At 41.1% G+C, this 23,605-nt stretch overlaps 1 protein-coding gene across 4 annotated transcripts in view; it reads right to left on the minus strand.

Moving 5' to 3' along the window:
• Window positions 1-23,605, minus strand: part of VEPH1 (ventricular zone expressed PH domain containing 1) — a 209,542-nt gene that overhangs the window by 51,631 nt on the left and 134,306 nt on the right. For all 4 annotated transcript variants that reach the window (XM_020988883.2, XM_020988884.2, XM_078147637.1 and 1 more), the window contains exons 10-11: window positions 7,053-7,192; window positions 1,459-1,593 (exon numbers count right to left, since the gene is read on the minus strand). In XM_020988883.2, coding sequence (XP_020844542.1) covers window positions 1,459-1,593; window positions 7,053-7,192 — 275 coding nt within the window. The remainder of the gene's footprint in view (window positions 1-1,458; window positions 1,594-7,052; window positions 7,193-23,605) is intronic.

Consider the following 23,605-nt stretch of genomic DNA (forward strand, 5'->3'; position numbering starts at 1 on the left):
AACCAATGACACCACTGGGTGGTTGTTTTGACTCACTAGTGAATTGGATTTAAGTGAGGCAGAGCTGCACAAAGTCATCAGCCTCCCTCTCTCTTCCAGAGTCATCAAAGTCCAGTGGCAAGACAAAAATGAAGATGACAGATGATGGCCTGGAGTGCACTGGGTGACGTTGGCATCTTCGACATCTGACTAAGCTCTAAGTGCCCCATAGTGCCTGCTTCTACTGCTTTTATATCCTGTTGGAAGAAATTGTTCACATCCACCCATTCTGCTGGAGAAGTCTTCACATGTTTGCGGTAGATAGCCCCCTAACTCACCAACAGGTTGACATTTATGTAGCATTTACTATATTCCAGTCACTGGGAGAAGAACTTTACAATTATCTCATCTGATCCTCACAACAACCCTTTATTATTATCTCCATTTTACAGATGAAGAAACTGAGGCAGAGAGGTTAAGTGATTTGCCTAGCTACACACAGCCAGTAAGGGTATGAGAAAGGATTTGAATTCAGGTCTTTCTGACTCCAAGCCCAGTGCTCAGTCCACTGTACCACTTAGCAATGTGACCTTGGATAGGTTACTTACCTTCTATCTATCTTCTTTTCCTCATCAGGAAAATGGAAGAGTTGGATAAGATGGACTCTGAGTTTCCTTCTGGCTCTAAACTGATCATCCTATTTTCCAAATCTATCTAGTCCCATATGGTAGCACACGCAAATAGACATTGAGCACAATGACGAGATAATGGAAGCAGACATAGCCAGGATCTTTGGCCCTGGCAGTGACTGAGGGGGTGAGTAGAGTGGGGTGGGTCACCAAGTGGCTCTCCGGGGTGTAGCTGCAGCGGGAGGGAAACCTGCCACTTGATAGGCTCCTTTTTAATCTCATTATTGGTTCTAAATAGGTGCTAAGCTCAAATTTCTATGCTGCAAAAAAAAAAATAATGCAAACACTCATTATTCTGCTAATTTTGGCACCTTGGAAAGAGTCCTGATGTCCCTGCCGTGGTTGTAGGTCTGAATGGAAGAGAACAAAGGATGACACTATTAATCATCTAATCAGTCAGTGTATATTTATAAAATGCCTACTACGTGTAGTGGGGCAGTGGATAGAGTTCCAGGCCTGCAGTCAGGAAGACTCATCTCCCTGAGTTCAAATCCAGCCCCAGCCACCTAACCAGGTGTGGGAGCCTGGACCAGTCACTTAACCCTGTTTGCCTCAGTTTCCTCATCTGTAAAATGAGCTGGAGAAGGAAGTGGCAAACCACTCCAGTATCTTGGCCAAGAAAACCCCAAATGGGGTCACAAAAGTTGGACAAGACTGAAAATGTCTGAAGAACAACAAAAATGTGCTGGGTATTGTTGCTAGCTTCTGGAAATATGAAGAAAGGTAAATAAAAGCCTTTGCAACAAAATATTTATGACTTACATTGTATTTTCTAGGGGAACATGCTTACCTTCTTATGGGGAAATGCAGATTGTATCATTGCAGTTTCAAAACTGTGAGTTCCTTTTATCTGTGTCTTTTCCCACAAGGATCTGAGAGCTCGCACCGGCAGGCTTTGTGTGGACAGCGGCTCCAGAAACGAGCACTGACAAGAAAATCAATGATAAAGAATGGAACACATGTCACCAAGGTCCCATTAGTGTAAAATCCATCTCCTCACATCATAATGGTGACATTCAATTGGCTCTCGGCCTTAGAGAGAGTTTGAGTTTAAACACGGCTTTAATGAAATAAAGACATCAATAGCAGAGGTCAAATATAGTTTATGTTTGGTATTTTTCTTTTCTTTTTGGAACTGAGAGAGTAATATCAAAATCATTTAAAAGGACTTTCAGTGCAATTAGGAGTAATCCTTATAAGTATCCCTGACCTTGGTCATGCCTTATTCGCTCAACTCATTTTCCAAGAATATGTCTTGTTAAGAATTAGCATCATATAAAGAATATTTCTATTTCTTTCATCAAAAACATGGCAATTAAGACAGAAAACTAAGAGACAACTAAGTGAAATAAGTATCAACTAGCCTCATGGAGAGTATGGCCATAACCTAAGTACATCAGGTTAAATAATTAACAGTTTAATATAATTGTTCACACATGGAAATTGGGAGTGAAAAACATGTCTTTGGATCATGTAATTCCAAAAAGTATAAGGAAGTCATGGATACAGAGCTACAAGAGACCTTAGATGCCATATAGTCCAGTCACCTTATTTTACAGATGAGAAAACTGAGGCCCAGAGAAGTTAAATGACTCAGGGCTGGTTTACCAGAATGGTTAAATGGGGCAGCTAGGTGGCACAGTGGATAGAATGCAAGTCTTGGAATCAGGAAGATCTAAATTCAGATCCAGGCTCAGACACATACTAGCTGTGTGACCCTGGGCAGGTCACTTAATCTTGATTTGCCTCAGTTTCTTCAACTGTAAAATGGGGATAATAGTAGTACTTACCTCACAAAGGTAGTTGCGAGGCTCAAATGAAATGATATTTGTAAAACGTGCCCAGCACATAGTAGGTGCTTTATAAATGCTTGCTCCTTTCCACCATTTTCTTCTCCTCACTACTCCCTACCTCACTTGTCCAAGATCACAAAAATAGCAAGTGGCAGAGCTGGGATTTGAACCACATCCTTTGACTCCAAATCCAGGACTTTTCCTATTGTACCATCCTGGCTCTACAGAAGCTCCCAGATAATAAATGGAACCGGGACCCTCCAATTAATGAGTGTGTGGTGCACTGGATAGAGTGCTGGGTCTGAAGTAAGTCTGAAGACTTGTCTTCCCGGGTTCAAATCTGGCCTCAATCATTTACTGCCTGTGTGACCCGGGGCAAGACTTTGAACACTGTTTGCCTCAGTTTCCTTATTTGTAAAATGAGCTAGAGAAGGAAATGTCAAACCACTCCATTATTTCTGCCAAGAAAACCCTAAATGGGGTCATGAAGAGTGGGACATGACTGAAATGGCTGAACAATATAACAAAAATAAATGGCTTAGCAAACCGTGCCCTCAAACTACTGGTGTTATATTGGCTTCACTGTTACTTAACTGGCTTTTGTCTATACTTGTGTGAGGATGCCCAGCTCTGCCTTTTGTCTCTTTAGCACAAATTCTGGGTGCATTTTGCTCTCTGAGACTCCTTTCCTCAACTGTAAAATGAGAGACACCAATGGATGATTTCCAATGTACTTCTCTAACATTTTGAGGGTTTTGTGGATCTTGTCTTCCTAACAAGATTGGAAGCTTCCCAAGACCATGGACATACTTTCTAATTGAGGAAGCCAGGTGGCATAATGACAGAGGACTGCACCTAGAATCAAGAAAAGGAGTTCAAATTCTACCTCAGACATTTACTAGCTGTGTGACTGTGAGCAAGTCACTTAAGCTCTCTCAGCCTTAACTTTTCTCATCTGCAAAATGGGAGTAATAATAGTACTTATCTCATAAGGTTGCTGAGGATCAATGAAATAATGTCTGTAAAACACCTTGAAACCTTAAAATACTATATAAATGCTTGCTGTTAGTGTTATTTGTAAGCTTATACAAAACTATACCCACCCTCAAACACAGAGGTAGACATATCATAAGCACTTCAGTGAATGCTCATTGATTGACAGATCAAATGACCTATTAACTTGTCACTTATAAAACTAATTTCACTAAGTTTTAAAAACTTATTATAAATGTAAACTCACCATGAATTGAAGCAAAGCATAAAGAGTGGGTTGGTGTGCATATTCTGCTATGGATTTTGCTTTGCGGCATGAAATATAAAATCATGAGAACGATCTGGGGGCATGGCGTTGGAATATCCTCCCTCAGTTTATGTTCATTTTTTTTTATGTCAAAAGCTAATAGATAGGGACAAATTTGCTTGGTGGTTGGTGGGTCAATCAGAGCATTTATGACTATAATATGGCAATATCTCTACTTTTTTCTCTATCATAAATCAATAACTTTCTTATTTAGTCAAAACTCAATATTGATTTATTGGTGCATCACCAAAGACAGCACCATTCTTCTCTTTTTGCAGTGGCAAATGAGAATGAGTCTCTAGGCAACTTGGACCCAGTACAGTGAAACTAAAGTCAAAAATGTTTGGGAACCGTGGATAGAGACAAACTTGAATTTTAAACTTGTGATGAAAAGATGTGTCCGATGCGTGTTTTTAGATTTCGTCATCATTAGTGCTGTGAATCAGTATAGAAAATGTCAGTATTTGAAAAAGCTGAAGACTCATGGAATTCAATTCAGTAGGCAATCTTGAAGTACCAGCTACATGTAAGACAACACGAAGAGGATTTGACTGGGTAGCTTAATGAACAATCTGCTGATAGCCAAAGCGTAGGGGGCATGTGCGTTTGAACAAATCAGTGAAGTGGAGACAGAAGGGAGAAAAGCTTGGACTAACCCTGGTAATAAGCTTGGAGTGAGAAATCAAAGCTCTGATTTTTATTGCCATCAAAAACAGAGCTCATTAAAAAGATGAGGAAGTGCCAGAAGTGAACCAAGAAGAAGAATTTGCAGTGGAATGAAAAGAATGGAAAAGTAGCCTCTATCATTGCTTTCTATTATGGGGGCTCAGAGTACAAAGCAAAACCACAGACCATGTCAATGAAACACTGCTGGGAGGAATCAAAATGGATTTTTCTTGGTTCATTTTCAGAAAATTGACAAATGAACAGAACAAAGAAGGGATGAAGCAAAAAAAAATACCGATGGGCATTAAGTTAAAAAAAAATACCCCAAGCTAAATAGAAGAAGAATCTGGAGCATGATTGCAAGCAGAGGGTGTAAATCAATGGTATATTATATTTTTCTTTGAAAGGAATTATGGTATAGAAGGGTGGCCTTGAATTCAGAATGACCTGCATTCAAGTCCTGCCTGGGACACATACTAGCTGGATGACCATGGGCAAGTCACTTAACCGTTCCTTCAATGCTCCCCGGGAGCTTTCTAAAGCCAAGTTACAGAGGAGTGGCTGATCTTTATCAGAGAATGGAATCATGACACTGGGAGTTTCCCTTCCCAATGAAATCCTAGTCCAGACCAAAGAATCTTTACCTATCACACTGAAATGTGAGATGTTCTTATCATGATATCATTCTATACACTTGATTAAATGTTATATGAAAAAAATGGCACTAAGGCATAATATAATGTATTATATTAATACATATACTGTAATATAATACCATACAATATAATATAACTGCATAGTCTCTTCTTTGTAATTGAACTTCCACCTCAAAGCTCTCATGCAGAAACTAGGGAAACCTTAGCATTTGGACCTTTAGTTGAAAATTAATTTAGTATCTTATTTGGTCAACATAGACACGATCTCAGTAGAAGCTAAGAAAATGCCTTATTTTATAATTGCATACATTTTCTGGATTTGCTTTCTAGTTTAAAATTTTTTTTCTGAAGATTTTTTTTTAATAATTCAAAGTCAGTGAATCATCCATCTATCCATCCATGCATTCATTCAACAAATGGTTAATGAACTCTATTGAACTCTAATGAACTCTGTTGAATTCAGAGCATCACGGTTCTCCCTTGGCCACATTTTTTCTGAAAACTTCTTTGGGACATGACAAAGTCAATCAACGAATAAACATTTATTAAATAGCTGCTCTGTGCCAGACACTGTACTAGGTGTTGATAAGACAAAGACAAATCCAAATACTTCATGTTTGCAAGGACTTTATAGAAAAGAGTGAGCAGGTTTTTAATGTTTTTCATTGCTGGGTTGATAATTTCTTTCATAAAAATTTGCCCCAGATATGTATGACTTAGTAAAATGTAGTATCTTTCTCTCTATATATGTATTCATACATGTACTCAAAATTAAAGAGTATTGGGATACTAAAACTGATCTGAGAAAACTCAAAAGGAAGCAAAGACATTTCTACATGAGGAAAGCTTAGTCTAACTATATTCTTTTGTTTGCCCCACTGCCCAGTTCCCACTAGGTACAGGATACCCAGTGCCAGATGGATGTTGACCCTGAGATCCCCACCTCAGCTGGAAAGATACCAGAGCTTCACTTTCCTCTAACCCTTGAACCAGCTGTACTCTTCTTAGAGTCCATCTTCCCTGTCATTGTTTCCCAAGGTCCTCTGGGTCTTGCTATAGTCTCTGCCCAAATAATACTTGGTCTTTCTATATACCGTGAACTGAACACAAACATGCTCTCTCCTTCATGTGTTGTCTCCCTAAATCATAATGCAAGCTGCAGGAGACCAAGGAGTGCTTTGATTTTCTATTTGAAACCTCAATATTTAGCACCATGCATGGCACATAGCAAGCTATTAATAAGTATTTTTCTATCCCATTCCATTCCAAATTATTTTCCCTCCCCTCCTCCATTCTCTAATTTAAACCAAAGAAGTTAGCGTTTAAAAGATCAGAGAGGATGAGAAGCCTTGGCGTGACCTGTTGATAATTAACCAAGAAATTTTTGTGTAGAAGATGGTGCTCAAGATGGTGGGAAGCCCACCTTTGAGGGATCATTTTAAAGAACACTTTGTTGAAACTAAGGCCCATGTTTGTATGTATTTGTATATGTATATACATTTGTATATGTGCACATTTCTATATGTACACCAGCATATGCACATAAGGCACAGTGCTTTCTTAATAAATGCTTTTCCATTCACCAGTCCATCCACCTATTTATTCACACGCACTGTCAATGAACTTATCGAGCGGTCTCCATATGAACGCTGACCCGTGACTTGCTGAAATAGTCCAAGTGTTGACAGGCTTTTAGGGTCACAGGATTATAGCTTTAGAGCTGGAAGAGACCTTAGAGGCTGTCAGGTCCAGTCCCTTCATTTTGTAGATAAGGAAGCTGAGGCCCAAAGTGGCTAGGTGACTTGCTCAGGGTTTTGTAGCTAATAAGTGTCTGAGGCAAAATTCCAATCCCCAACTCTAAGCACAACACCCTATGGACTATGCCGCCTAACTGCCTCCTGTCTGCCTTCCCCAACCCCCAAATGTGGTTACTCATTAAGGTGCTGCTATTCACGCACATGGCACACACCTGCTGAAACAGAAACATGATATGAATCCAGAGCTGAGGCTGGTGGCTGATGAGGGTAAAGCTGGACTTACTGTACAGGCAGTAATGACCCTTCAAGGTGCAGCTGAAGGCCAGCTTTGCTACACGACTTCCAGCCGCATCTAGAAACAAATACAGAGAGAGTTAAAGAAGAACGGCTTCTGCGTGGCACTTCATGGTCAACTCATGATGGTTGTAGCAAGACACCCTCTCTTCAAAATGTGCAAAAGCATCTCTATCTTGATGCTGAAGATGAGGTAAATCATGGGACAGACCACAGGATCTTAAGGCTGGATGTCGCCTCAGAGATCATGGGGACCAAATGGCTCATTTTATGGATAAGAAACTAAGGTAGACAGGTTCACTCGCTTGCCCAAGGTCACCCAAGAAGTGACTGACTTAGATCAGCCAGTGTCATCTGGTTTTAAGCAGAGCTGTTTTTAAACAGGCCAGTCTAAAAGAAAGAAAGAAACAAACAAAAATAGAGAAAGGAAGGAAGAAAGAAATTAAAAAAAAGAAGAAAGAAGAAGGAAGGAAGGAAGAAAAAGAAAATAAGGAAAGAAAAAAGAAGGAAGGAAGGAAGAAAAAGAGGACAGTTTACACTCTCCGTTACACTCTCTATTTTGTAATTAACAGGACAAGTATTCTTGCTGCCTTCGAGGAAAAACTTCCTAAACTTTATAATCATCAATGCCACAAATATTTATTAAATTCCTACTTTGTGCAAGGCACTGGGGATATAGACAAAAATGAAGAGGGGCTGAACATACAACCTGATTCAGTAGTCCATCATATGTGTTTATTAGCACCTACTATGTTCCAGGCACTTAGCTAGGTACTGGGGATAGATAGAAAGACAAAAATAAAAGTCTTCGTCCTCAGGGAGTTTACATTCTACTGGGGTAGTGGATGACAACTTGTATTTATATAGTGTATTACAGTTTGCAAAGGATTTTAGTTCTTCGTTTGGGCCACTTGCTAACTTGCAATTATATTTAGACATTGGATCTCCGGAGGTCAGCTACTACATAGTTTGGGTCAGCTCTCCTAACATGACAGTTAACAAATCCCCATCAATGTGTTTCCCATTAACAATCAGCCAATAGACGTTATTAACTCTTAGCAAAGGCATTTTCTCAGACGTCACAGTAAAAACAGTGGCTAGACAATTCTCCCCCCACATAACTCTGAGGAATGCTATCCTGCACATACATACAGATCCGTGGGAAGAATGGGCATGAGCTTGGAGTACAATGGGAACAAGGGAGCTGATGGGGCCAAGGCAGCTCACTGCTCAGAGTACTAGTGGGTCTGGGAGTCCTTTGCATTGCCATCATTATTATTCCCATTATCATTATAACCAGCACAATTTACAATTTGCAAAGCACTTTCTTCCTAGATTCTCCCATGGCTCCCCTGGGTGGCAGTGTCTCTGCTGGGTAGGGAGCTTAGCTGGGATCCCAGGGTCTGCCCTTCTCCACCTCTCTTAAATCCAATTCATGTGCAAGTCACCCTCACAACGTAATCAGTCTTCTTCAAGAACGAAAGACCGAACACACCACCATCACCACTGATCTATCTATCTACTTTTTGGGGAGCTATAGACCTCTTTGGAGCTTTTCTGAGTTTGTTTTCCTGAAAGTAACGGGGCATTATTTATTTAATAGAATTTATTTAGGTGACCTTTGCATGTACCTTGAAGTCAATGAACCCTCCCTGTCTTTCCAGTTTCCTCATTTCCAGTGAGCTATAGTCAGTATGCTTTGCTTAGAGAAAGTCAGGAGAGTCAGGCTGAGTAAAATAAATACAGCCAACATCATTTGAGAAGAATCTGGAGGAAAAAACAGAACAGTATCTTCTTAACAATGCCCTGAAGCTAGGATGTCAGGCTGGGAGCTATGAACACATGCCAACTTGTTCTTTATTGTTAGATATCAGCAATGTATACATTTGACCTTGGCTTATGCACTCTTTCAACATACTGTATACTGATATAGTCTGTATACTGATTAATAAGGAAAGCCTTGCTTCTCTCTTTCTGTGACAGATATCATTCATAACCTCCATTCAATTCTATAGAACTTCAAGGTAAAAATAAAACTATCAGTTACCATTGTGAAACATGGTGGCTGAAGATCACTGCTCTCAGTGCAAGATGGTATTTTCCTCTTGGGCCTTTCTCCCTATAGACCAAGGGCTTGGAAATGTGAACAAGAAATACCAACTGAACCCAGGTCATTATTTATTCTGATGCCAGAATTGAGTCCTAAATTACTAAGAATTCTCATGTTTGCAAAGCACTTTCATAGGTAACACCACCTCTGAGTTACTCTCTTGGCTTGCACTGACACACTCAGCTTGGGTCTCCAGAGGTAGTTCCTTACCTTGGGTTCTGGGGTTAATGGTGTATTCTGCAGGGTTAGGCTTCAACCACAGCTGATAAGCCCCTACCAGTGTACTTTAGATTAACAATCACTCAAGAGAAATTATTAGCCCTTATAATTTGCAAAACATAAAGGTTAGCATTTACTAAGATTTCAGTAACTAAAATATTCTCCTTTCCCCAACACATGTACACACAGAAACCTGGGGCACACTATCCCACAAATTCTCAGCTTTTCCATGGGAAGAGCAGACATCAATTTGGAGCACAGGAGTAACGAGGCATTACATGTAGGCATCACATGTGGCCAGAGCAATGCACAGCCCCGGGTATGGTGGGGCTTAGCTGTATTTGCTCTTTGTACAGTCCTCACAAAGCTTCCCTGGGAAGCAATGTCTTTGCTGGGCAGGCTGCTTAGTTAGGTTCCCATGGTCGGCTCCTCTCCACGGTTCAATTTTCAAATGCCAGACCTAGCTCTCTTTTGAGTTGATAGCAGTCTCTCTTCACTGCCTGTCTGGGTTCCTAGTCCAGAAAGTTGCTTCTAGACACAAATGATGACCAATCTTTATCCATGCCTGTTTGTAGGGTACGTCTCTGCTTCCTCAAGATCAAGATCTTTCTGGAACCAAAGAACAATGAAGCTACTGAGTGAGATTTCTCTCTCTGGGCAAATCACTCCTCCTTTATGCCATGGCAGAGAAAGAGAAAAATCCTTTCCTTGCCTTCTTCTAGGGGTCTCACTCTACAGTTGTTCTGAGTCTTGATGACCTGTCAGATCACCAACTAATTGGGTCTTATCTTGAAACTGACAAACTCTCTCCAGGGCTTAGCTATTTAACACCTTATAAAGGCATATTCAATACTTACTTATCCAATATTAAAATCTACATAGCACAGTTCACAAATAATCAAAAATTAGTTTTCTTCCACAAGGATAGGAGCCTACTATAGCTCATAAGCCTGAGGGTCACATTCATGTCCTCATTGAATGAAAAAAAGAATATTAAGTTCTTGCTATATACTATGTGCTGAGAATAAAAATAGAAAAAAGACGATTTAGAGGAAATCAACACATACATAAAGGAATGGTGACCAAGAAAAGGTGTTTTGATGAGGGGAACTTGCAGGCACGATAAGTCAGTCATGGAGTAACTGATGGGGGTGTCATTTCCAGGAATGGTAGCATTGATTTGATTATTGCTTCCAGAGCCAGGACTAGAAAAGTACATCAGCATGGCATGGCGTAGAGATGGCTGGGGATCTACAGGGTGGGGATCTGGGCGAGATTAGACATGGTGCAGGTTCATAATCAGAAGCCAAGGGAGCTGTTAGGAGAATTGACTGGTCAGAGGTGGAGTTTGGAGTGAGGGAACGTTGGGTGATGATGGCAAATGAATATGATTTCTAAAATCTAATGACCTTTTCTCAGGCCTTATGGTTTTTGACTTCTCTGAAGCCGTTGATACTGTTAATTACCTGCTCCTGCTAGAAAGCCTCTTCTCTCTGGGTTTCTATCAAGGTCAAGTCTCTCTCGCTTGGTCTTAATAATATCATGCCGTTAACTGTGGCTGTCCCCCTAGGACTCTGTCCTGTGCTCTCTTTCCTTCTTCCTCTTTACTATCTTTCTTGATGATCTCATCAGGATTAAATCCAATTCTCTCAGGAAATAAGATCTTCCAGTCCTTTTCCCCCTCTTACCTCTCTTTAGCCATCTCAATTTATAGTCTTTCCTGAATCACTGATCGTTTTCTCACAGACACTTCACCAAATGGCAGCTACTGTACAAGATCATTCTTACCTCTTAAATATATATTAATAGTGTCTATAGTTTATGGAAAAGCCATCCAAGGGTGGTGGGTTACATACACCTTCTGTCACACACGCATGAGTTTTTGTTTTAAAAGAGATTTGATTATTGTGCAGTGGCCTTTTATCTGGAACGCCTGACATTTGGACCATTGGAGCATATGCCTACTCCATCCATCACATAATTCTACAAGACTCAGACAGAATATTCAGCTTTTGTAAATACAAAAGGTTTATGCAGGAATATGAGAATTTGTCTCTTTTCTTCATTCACTAAAGTGTCACATGGAAGAGTTTTTGTCTTTGTAGTAGGGAATGTGTAATTGAGTACAATTAAGGCAGAAAGGGTAAAAACAGAATTTAGGAGGGATGATGGGGAAGTTGTGGAATGAGATGAAGGCTAATGTGAGGTACAGAGAGAACTAATGTTCCTCCACAATGACCATCCCTGCCTGGAAGGCACTCCTTTCTCAACTTGGCTTCATGAAGGCTCTTAGGTGCAGCTCAAGGGCCATCCTGTGCAGGAAGCCCTTCTCACTTCTCTCCAACTGCTACTGCCCTCCCTAACTATCTTGTACTCAACTGCCTTGTATTTGTTTACATTCATTCACGTTTTAGTTATCTCTTTCTATTTATATATTCACATGTTTTCTCACTTGTTAGAATGTAAACAAGTTGTGAGTGGCTCATCCTTCACTCTCTGCCTAACATGGTGCCGGGTTCACAGTAAGAACTGAATAAATGCTTGTTGATTGCTATATTACTACTTTTTTGAGGAAATGAAAACTTTCTGTGACTCCTAAGTATGAAAATGGAGTGTTTCTTATTTTAAATATCTACATAGCCAGAGAAGAAAAGAAAAATTCATTTCATTTTTGGAAAAGGAACTAAATTTCATCTTAAACAAACAACTTAGATTAGACCGGCTCAGAAAGCTTCTGCCTGCCTAATAAACACTCTAACAATTCAAGTTGCTTAGCACCTCTGAGATTTTTCAACTGAACTGAAGTCCCTACTTACCCGAACTATGTTACTAACATTGGCAGATACAAAATAGACACAAGTTGCACATAAAAGCACCCATTGTAGAGATATAGAAAGAAATATTTCCAACATTAAATGTGTCATTGAAGAAAACAAAAAAAGACTACACGCAGTGAGCTTCAAGAGACAACACAAAGCAAGAGAAGCAACAAGGTATGACAGACAAAACCATGAAACAGGGAATTCAAGGGTTTAGATTCTCAACTCAGCTCTACCACTAACTAGTTATGTGACTCAGGGCATGTCACTTAACCAATTTGGGTTTTTTCCCCCCTGAAAAATAGGGTAGTTAGAACAAATTATTTCCAAGGTATCTTTAAAGTAAAAAATTCTATGATAAGGTAACTCTTGGAACCCTGGAGCAGTGCATGGAGCTGGCCAAGAAGACTTGCTTTTAAGTTCTGACTGGCCACACTGGCTGTACTCCTCTCAGCACCTTTCAAAGTATCTAAATTGCAGAATAATTGTGGATCTGCATTGGCAGAAGGACTTTCCTCACTGGGACTTTATTATATTAATACAATTATGAGTCTGGACCAAAAAAAAAAAGCTTCTTGACATTTAACTGAGTAAAAACGTCTTACATGCTTAAGCCAATGTTCCTCTTAATTCTCTTTTGATGTCACCTAAAGAATGGAATTCCAAATGCAGCCAAGGGATAGATAAATAACAGTGTCATTTAATTGGACAAATGGTTTAAATTAGATTTCCAAAAAGGAAGAAAAGGTAACACTAGGCATTTGTTTGATGATGGCTTTTATGAATGAAGCAAAATAAAGCATGATTCCAAATATCAGTTATAAATGATATTTTAAAAAACTAGACAATGTTCTTAGGGCATTCACACTCTCCTAGGCATTGAAAGGGGGGAAGAACAAGGAAGAATGGAAAGTGCCAGCTGTGTGATTCAATTCTGTGTGACCTGAAATGATATTTTTATTGTAGACTCAACCCTTACTTCACCTGATTCAAATCTTACATAAATAAAGGATGTTTGAAAAAGTCTAGGAAGCACAAAGAGTGACGCTGTTAGTCTAGATGAGGGGGAGCCTTCCTCTGGTCCCAGACCCCAAACGACTTCTAGTCTGATGGTTGAAACAGCCTTAGGAACCTAGATGGGATGCCTGCCTGAGAAACAACAGGGTGACTTCTTATTTGATTTAAACAGACCATGGAGACAGGAGAGCTGGCAGATGGGGGAGTTAGGATAATTGTAGAACATCGATCTATCTCTTGTTGACTTCCAGATAAAATTAGCAGAGTTGAAGAGCAGACCTGTGATTTTACTGACATAGGGGACTCTCAGATGAGGAAACTAACTCTGCCAGTGCAGGTGGGCTCCTTCTCTGCCATTTGGTCTTAGCAGGCTGCCTTCGAGAACACTGTGAGTTTCAGTGACACCCCCAAAATCCCAGAGCCTGTACTTTCAAGAGGCAGGTCATGAACCCAGGTCTTTGTGGCCACTCTGTCAAAGATCACCAAACCATTTCTCGTGACATTCTTGGGTAAGAAATGGGTCATCATTATGGATGTGGAAGATGATCTATACTGCCAGTCCTGGATACTGGGTCAGTTAGTTTTGCTTAAATATTTTTCTTTTTCAAATGGGACAGTTCATGGGGTGGGTGGGGGGAGTTAAGAGAAATAGCTGTGGGGTAAAAACAAAAGGAAGATTATAACTTTAAAAAAAATGAATGGGAGCAGCTAGGTGGCCCAGTGGATAAAGCACTGGCCCCTGGAATAGGAAGACCTGAGTTCAGACACTTACTAGCTGTGTGACTCTGGGCAAGTCACTTAACCTCAATTGCCTTGGGAAAAAAAGAAATGAATTTTCATTATGAAAATATTGGTTGTCTGCTAGCTATGTCAAATGTACATGAATGAATGAGGCCCAGAGGGCAGCATGACATGGTAGACAGAGGCCCAGCCTTGGACTCAAAAAGTCCCCAGTCCAAGTTCTACTAGCTGTGTGACCTTAGGCAAGGCACATGAAATCCTAGGACCTCAGGCAACACTCTAAGCCTATATTACAAATAATTTGTGGGTGAGATTTGGTAGAGGGCTATATCACACAGGGAGTTCCCTATATGGATAAAATCACAAGTCCTGGTACAGTTAGGTGGTAGTGAGTGGAAAGAACAGTGGACCTGGAGTCAGGAGGACCTAAGGTCAAATCCTGTCTCATATGCTTACTATGTGGCCCTGGGCAACTCACTCAGTCTCGATTTCTTCATCTGTAAAATGGAGATAAAAATAGCACCTACTTCCCAAGGTTGTTGTGAAAAATCTAATGACATACTGTATGTTAAATGCTTTATAAACTTTAAAGTGCTATATAAGTATTAGCTATTATATATGTACATATATATTAACTATTATATTTCCATACACACATGTGTATATATACTACATTAGTAATTATATATGTACATGTATACATGTATATATGTGTGTGTATATATATATGTATATATATATATAATCGGTCGTACTTGTATAGTGCTTTATAGGGAGCTTTATACATAGTAAAGGCTTAATAAATGTTTTTCACTCATTCATTAACTTGTTTGTTCATTCATTCACATGTATACGATCCTCACCAAATGGAAAGCATGAAGCATTTTTGTCTTTTTCACGGGAGAATTTCCAGACAGTTACAAACCAGAATGGAAAGTAGGTGGGCTTTGTTTTGAATCAATAGGGAAAATGAAGCAGTGGTAATGGAAAGGAATTGCTCTAATGGAACAAAGGACGTGCACAAAGGTACTGAGAAGTTTAGCACTTCCAAACCAAAGATATGCAAGATCATTATGGAGCAGCAAGGTTTAGCTAAAACCTCACACTTAGTGGATGCTCTTCTATTTCTTTTACAAATTAATGCTGGAAAAAAAATCAATGCTGGGCAATAAAACCACAGGCTACCTCCCCCCAAAGGTTCTTTCAGCTCACAATCCTAGAATACCTGAAAAATCTGAATGTCTCAGAAAACCCTAAAAATAGCAAATGAGGACAGCCTAGTGACTAAACAGTCACTAAATAGGCAAATGGGAGCTTGTGTGACAAAAACAACTGATGAGGATGGAATCATGGATATCTATCAATCTGTCTGTTAGAGACTATTTGTCAATCTACAAATAGACATCTAGATCTATATAACTATACATGGGTGTATCTATCTATACCTGTACTATAATTGTCTCTAAATCTGTATCTCTATCTTATTTGAGCCTCCTAGGAACTCTTGTGAGGTGGGGGCTGCAGGTATTACTATCCCCATTTGTAGTGGCTCAGTCAACAAACATTTATTAAATGCTTATGGACACTGTGTATTTAAAGGTTTGCAAAGCACTTTACAAATATTATCTCATTTGGTCCTTCCAACAATCCCACCTGTAAAGTAGGTGTTATTGTTATCCCCATTTCACAGATGAAGAAACTAAGGCAGACAGATTAAGTGACTTGGCCAAGGTCTTCCATATTCTTTGGCCAGCTCTCCATTCACTCTAACATTTTGTCTCTAGGTAATTAATAGATAATCTTTAATATCTGATGCCAGTTGGCTTTTACAGTCGATATAATAGATTGGGAGACTGTGTGATACTGAACAACTCACTTCCGTGCTCACATCAGCTTCCTCATCTATAAAATGGGCATAATAATAGTACCTATCTCATAGAGTTGTAGGGATCAAATGAGATAATGTGTGTAAGTACTTTGCAAACCTTAAAGCCCAATAGAAGTGTTAGTGGGGGAGCTGGCAAGGACATCTCTCATGGTCAATCTCAACATTACAGTATTGTGGTCCAGGAACTTGGAGCTCTTCCATCTACTTCTTGAGGTGGAAGCCATGGGCTGAGCAGGTTGATTGCATCCCTTACTGGTTCAAAATTTGGGTGATCACAGCGTTCTTCCCAAGTAGTCATGGCTGTCTTTAAGACATGTGCATTGACTTTGCATCTTCTGTCTACCTTTTCAACATTGGGTAAGTCTGAAGGGACTCTCCCTGAGGGATGTAGTCCTTCCCCTTTATCTTAGCCTAGCAATAGCAAATTGCCCAAGGACAGACAGCCTGGGCTGGTGTCCAATTCTCTAGCCAGCACCTCCAAAGTCCTCCTACTCTTCCTGTTAGGTTCCATGCTCTTGTCTTGTCACCTTTACTTCATGAGGTATCCTTCAGCCTGTGTGGGTGGAGCCTGAGTGTGTCAGCTATGATCATGGAACCATGCAAGGAGCTAACCCAATATTTTGGAAATTGTGTTCCTCAAAACAGATCTCCTATTCATGAATAGAGAAGAGAAGAAAGATGGGAAGTGGACTAATTTACATTCTATAGACAGTGGATGATGAAACAAGGGCGAAGACACAGCAGAAGTTGTGAGTTTTCTTAAGGGTTTGAGCCACCTGAAATCTCTACATTAGGTACAAAAGGCAAGCTTCAGAATGGTGGCTCCCTGCTGAGTTCTTTCTAGGGCTTTTGTAGATCAGCTTTGATCTTAATGATTCATAGCTATGGTGCCAGCATAATGCATGGGGAGGAGTGGAGCTAAGAAACCAGGAACCGGTTCAAATCCTACCTTTGATGTTGTGTGACCATTGTGTGAGTCTCAGACAACTGGAGACTTCTATGCTAAGTTGAATGAATGAATAACAACAAAAAAAATCGAATAAGCACCTCCTGTGTTCCAGGTGCAGTGTTAAGCTTACATTCTAATAGGGGAAGACAATACCTATAGGGAATGGGAACACAGGTGTTATTCAGGAAGTGATGTAGAGGCCTGGTTCCAGGCAGTGTAAGGTGAAAGGCCTGGACCACACAGCCTGAGCCACTGGTCCATTGGGAGGAGGAAGAGGGCCAGCATGGCAGTGGGCACCTGTGGAAGACATTCCCATTCCACTGAAATTAGCAGGTATTAACATGTGCCAATTTAGTAGTTTGATGTATTTAATTCCCTTCCAACCCAATAATGGACCAACAATGACTGTACATGCTCTAAAAGTGACAGCTGTACTGGAAATTGACTTCAGGAGATCTTAATGTCTCTCACTGCTCCAGTGATTTCCCCCTGCCCTTACTACTTGCTTCCCATAGTGGGTCTCACAAAGCTCCAGGAACAACCAAAGTAGTAGAGGTGATACCCTGGTATACAGCCCACCAGGGCCATAACCATTTGTAAGCCCCCTTTCTTATTGTAGACATGATCCCTAAACCTCACTAAAGAGACATAAGCTATACATCCTAGAAGCAAAAGGATATAAAAGAATCCAAAGTAAGTTCAGAAATCAACTTGGGATGTATTCCTAGGTGCTGGCATAGCCTGGAGATAGGAAAGTAGTCTGGGAATTCCTTAGGAATCCAGAATCAAATGCGTCTTTACTTATTTATTTTACATGGTAGAAATGTGATTGGTTTCTGCAAACTTTCTCTGAGTCACTTTTGATCTCACTGAATTGGAAGAATCTCATATGTTATAAATAAGCACATGGCTTGAAGCAAGCTGAAATTTATCAAAAGCTGTGAAGTGGCAGCAGACCCAGCAGGAAGGCCATGCTCTATTCCGTGCACCATTCCATATGCTACCAATTACTGCACACTCCTGTAAAACCAGCAGCCGGAGACAGGGCAATGAAAACTCTAGGAAGATTTATCTGATGCCATGGAGATGCGCTTTGTTTACATTTCTTCCAATGAAGGAATGAAGACTCTTGGGCTGTGTGGCAGCGTACCAGTCTATCATACAGCATCTCCTTGCTGGTATGACCCAGGACTTTCTGGACAAGCCCTTATACACAGTAGTCACTAGGCAGTGTGACAGATGAGTTGTCCCAATATTTGCTTCAAATGCAGGTAGAGAAGGAATTGAAGGAAATTGAAGGAAACAATTCACCTCTATCAATGCAGCCACTGACCTCACCAAGATTCCCAAGTCCATCTGAAGAATGGGTCTAAGGCAGCTAAAGGGGCTTGTCTCATTGAAGAAGAAGTTTTCCGGAGGAGTAAGTCCCTTTCCCTGGAAGTGACATATTTAGGGAAGAATATTGGTCTCAGAAGTGGAGGACTTGGGGTTGGCTCACGGCCCTGGACAAGTCACAACCTCTTTGGAACTCAGTTTCCTCGTCTGTGGAATGAGGGCATTAGACTCTAAGCTCCCTTCCACTTCTATATGTAGCAGCCTATGAACTCCACCTTAATGGACCTCCATTTCTTCATTCAGAAAATAGGGATGAATGAATGAATAAAAGACATTGATTAAGTTTTGACCCTGTGCCCAGTACTGTGCAAGTACTGGACATAATAGATGAGAATAACTATAGATAATAATAGCTTCCACAAGTTGCTTCAATTCTAATATGGGGAGGCAACAAATAGAAGGGAGTGGTGGCCAGGGAAGGGCATTTTGGTTTAAGAAGTTCCAGGAGAGTGAGTAGAGCCTTTGGGCCACCAATCATCCTGCCCTTTCCAGAAGCAATGGTAGTATTGATTTGGTTACTGTTCCCAGACAGGTAGAAATCTGAGGATGAGGAGGGAAGGTGTGTGAGACAATCTGCATTATCAGCCTTGCGTGGTTGTTAACCTTTGTTAACTTTGTAAACCTTTATGTGCTTTTGGATTGTGGGCTAGTATTATTATTTCACGATACTTTGGGTGAGTGTGACAAGATGAAGGGTACCCTGCCTGATTCATTTGGTGCCCTGACACCTTGATTGGTATTTCCTTCATACCTCTTGTAGGCACTTATGTATCATATTGGAAACATGAAATCAAACTGGGATAAATGTAAAGTCTAACACTTGGGTTCAAACAAGCAGCTTCCTAAACAAAAGATGGCAGAGACTTGGCTCAACAGTTGTTTATCTGATAAATATTTGGAGGTTTAATGGATTGTGAGTTCTATGTCAGTCAATATTGTGATAATGGCAGCAACGAAAGAGAAGGAAATCCTAGGTATATTAAAACAGGCATGCATTGAGGATTAGTGAGATGATAGCTCCCCCACCCCAACCATACTCTGCATCAGTCAGATCACATCTGGGACTGTGTTCAGTTCTGCACAATGTATACTAGACAGATCATTGCTAAGCTGTAGAGCATTCGAAAGAGGCCAACAAGGATGGTGAAGGGCCTTGAGTTTATGCTCCAAAAGTACTGGCTGCAGGCAGTGGGGATTGTTTAGTCTGAAGAAGAAAAAAGTTGGGGAGGCCCCATCTGTAACTTTAGGTCTTGTCATATAGAAAAGGGTCTTTGATTTGTTCTAGTTGGCTTGAAAGGTCAACTCTATGGGGAATGGCTTGAGGGGAGGTAAAGCTTCCTATGCAGTCGCCCAGAAGCCGTCCATCCCCCAGAGGGAGCTGGGCTGCCTGAGGAGTTTTGGGGTTCCCCATGACTAGAGGTCTTTGAGTGAAGGCTTCTATGTCTAATATGAGTTATAGAGAATTCTTTCCTGGGTGTGGGTTTTCCAAATGGCTTCTTAGGATCACCAACTTTGAAATTCAGTGATGCTGGATTATTTTGCATTGTTAGAATATCAGATCCTTAAGAGTAGGGACTGTCTTGCTTTTGCATTTGTACCTCCAGTGCTTAGCTTTGTTCCTGGCACATAGTAAGTGCTAAATAAGGACTCATTCATTCATTATAGGATTTGTATATATGTTACATCTCCCTCTTGACTGTCAGCTCCACAACACCAAGGATGGTGACATAGAAACTTTCCCCTTTCCCCTAGTGCCCACCACAATGCTCTGCACACAGTAGGTACTTCAAAATGCTTAATTTTATCACTAATAGAGTGAAATGGACATACATTGAACATGATTTGTGTCATTTACCCATGATTGCGGAAGTGACATTAATTGGGAAGCAGTCTTTAGTCTCAACCAAGCTGACATTGAAATACAATTTGCCATGTGTGATCTTACTTGCCCCCCATGAAATCTACATGAGAAGGGTGTTATAGGTCCTATGAACCCCATTTTGCAGCTGAGGGGACTGAGGCTCAAAGACTTTTAATGCCTGCCTGTGGTCACCCAACTAGTAAATATTAGAGGTGAGATTCAAACTCAAGTCTTCCTAGACTTTAAGTCTAGGGCTCTTTTCACTATAGTAATTCACGTCTCAGGGAAACAGAATCCTTCTAGGCAGAAAACAGATGGGGCAGTCATTTTATGTTGTTGCCTATTCTCTTGATGGACATGTATGAGAAGACATGCTAAGTATTGATTGTGGAGTACCCTGCAGCTAGTAGAATTTCCTGGGTTCTATTAAGGCAGCAGAAAATTAAGGTCATTTATCATTTATAAAATAAGAGTTTGGGGATTGAATTATTTCCATAGAAGTCCTCCTCTGATGTCTCATCACGGCTTGTAGGTGACCTTAACTTCTCAAAATTTATGACCCTCCAGAGAGCAAGCTCAGCTGGGTCCTACTGAGGCACAATGGCTTCAGTTATAGGCCCAGTTATAGGTACCTTATGTCTGTCATCTAAGCACAAGCCTGGCTAAGTTCTGAGAGTCTCACCACTAGGTTGGCCACAAAGTGACAATGTTTTTGGTCCACCGTACCCCACAAAGAATGTTTTGGGGGGTTAAGAGTGGTGTAAGTGGAAAGACCTTTCCTTGAAGAAATAGTGAAATTAGATCTTTATGGTTTTTGGCACCAACTTAAAGCACTGTGTAAATGTTGTTGTTGTCCGGTTGGTTCAGTTGTGTCCAACTCTTCATGCCCCCATTTGGGGTTTTCTTGGCAAAGATACTGGAATGGTTTGCCATTTCCTCCTCCAGCTTATTTTACAGATAAGGAAACTGAGGCAAACAGGGTTGAGTGACTTGCCCAGGGTCACACAGCTGGGAAGTGTCTGAGGCCAGATTCAACCTCAGGTCTTCCTGACTCCAGGCCAAGCACTCTATCTACTGTGCCACCTCACTGTCCCAATTATGTTAGCTATTAGTAGTTTGAATGTTCACAGTACTTTACTGTTTGCAAAGCAATTCAATTTAAAGAAAGTGAGTTTGGTTTCATATATGTAGAGTTTGAAGTAATGGTAGGACATGTCTAACATGAGGTTAGGTTTGTGGGACTGAAACTCAGGACATAGGAGAAGGTTGGTGAGGTCAAGTTTGGGGGTCATCTGCAGATAGTTACCAGCTGAGAACATGAGCATGAATTAGCTTTCTTAGGGGGGGAGATTGTCTCGAGCAAATAGCTGAGGGCTAAGGGCTGAGCCTTCTGGTCCCCCCACTTAGGGAATTGGGTAAAAAACAAAAGATAATACAGTGAAGGAACAGAGAAGTAAGAGAACGACCAGAACACTATCATTTGGTTGAAAACAAGGGTCAAAGAGTTCCAAGGAGTAAGAGGTGGCTAACCATGACCAATTCTGCAGAGGGATCAATGCTAATGAGGGCAGGTTGTGGGATGGGGTGATGTTTGGATGTTACCGTAGCCTTAAAAGGACCAGATTCAGTCTAGCAGTGGGGCTGGAAGTCAACTTATAAAGGACTGATTAAACTGGTGTTAAGGAAATAGAGATCGGAACTTTTGAGGAGCCAAGCAGAGAAACGGAAAGAAATAGGAAAATGATGCACATTTTTATCTCTAATACAGTGTCTAAATCTGTCACTGAGTTCTATTACAAAGGCAAATAGAGACAAAATTCTTTTCAAGTGACTAGTATGTCCTTTGAGAGACTGAAAGCCAGGTTATGGGACCACTTTGACCTCAAGTTCTAGATCTAACTGGAGCACTAATCAAAGTCAGTCAGTTCAATAATTGGCAAGTCTTTATTAAGCACTTCCTATGTGCCAGACCCCTCCCAATAGCAGGAATGTCTTCCCTACCCGGTGCAGGGCTGTAATACCTGGATTGCTGGAGTTACTCGATTAAACAAATGGGTGCTGGGGAAGCAAGGAGATAGCCAAAACAAAAGCCTCTCTGAATCTCCAGGATCTTACACTCTAAAGATAGGACCCAATATGGACACAAGCAAGTAAATAGAAAGCATTTGTAAAGGAATAAAAAACAGTTTTAGGAGGGAAAGAGCATTCACACATGGGGGTGAAAAGGTATTACAGAAGAAGGTCACCCGAGCTGCTCTTGGAAAGAAGTCAGGGATTCTGTGGCTCAAAAGTGAAGGCGTGGTGAATTCTGGACGTGAGATGGGGTGCTCGTGATCGGGAATAGCTAGCGGACCAGTTTGAGACAAAGAGTAGGTGAAAAAGGCTTAGACGAAGTGAGTCTAGGGGAGTAGATGGGAACCAGATCATGGAGGGCTTTAAATGCCAGTCTGAACATTTTGTGTTAGATCCTAGAGGCAGTAGGGCAGCCGGGGAAGATTTTTAATTACAGTAGTGATGTGGGCAGATCTGTGATTTAGCCATCTAAATCTGGCAGCCGTCTGGAGGATGGATCAGAAAGGAGAGCCTGGAAGGGAAGATCACTTAGGATGCTATCACGAGAGTCTAGGTGACTCTTACTGTTCTCATGCCGTCCATCAGCCGTGTCTGCATTTCATAGCACTAGACTACCAAACTAGCTTCTGGAATGGAGCCAATCTCTCAGCAACGCCTGCTGCAACTAACAGAAATGCACTGGCCCAGACATCTATGAAAAATGGTTGACAAGAGTCTGCCCCAACAGCTGCTGCCTGGGGGGCTGACCTGGGGTCATTTGATGTGGGTGGGCCGAATCCATTCTTTAAAGACACAGTGAAGGACAATTTCAAAAAGAAGTGACATTGCTGAATTCATTCTGCGGGGAAATCACAGCTGCCAGTAGCCTAGACTAGAGTGTGATAATCAGATAACGATTTTCATGGTGAAGTCATCAGGCAGAATCCTGGCACTGCCAAATCCCACATACAGGGGCTGTATTCACAGAGCTGAGGACACAGTGATGGCTGTGAGTCAACCTTTTTATCCCACACAAAGAAAGCTGGCAATCCCCATCAACTGTTCATCTCTGGATATGGATCAATATGCAAAGAATGGAGCATCTGCGATTTTGTCCAGGCAGGCAACTCCCAATGTGGGAAGTCTCTTCACTCAGGTAGACTGCAACCCACACACTAATAGAAACTTTAGAAAATTGCTTGAAGCACATAGAGAGTAAGGATCTTGCCCAGGGTCAAGTTACTAATTGTCAGAGGTGGATTTGAACAGAAATCTTTCCTGACGCCAAGCCCGGCACCATAACCGCTATGTCATGCTGGCTCCATACTAAAACACAGACACACAGACACACCCTACTTACTAGGCAGTTAGAGCTCAATCGCTCTCACTGAGCTCTGAGCACCCCAAGATGTGTGGACTT

Source organism: Phascolarctos cinereus, unplaced genomic scaffold (assembly GCF_003287225.1).
Source record: "Phascolarctos cinereus isolate Bilbo 61053 unplaced genomic scaffold, phaCin_HiC Scaffold_7;HRSCAF=346, whole genome shotgun sequence".
NCBI lineage: Eukaryota > Metazoa > Chordata > Mammalia > Diprotodontia > Phascolarctidae > Phascolarctos > Phascolarctos cinereus.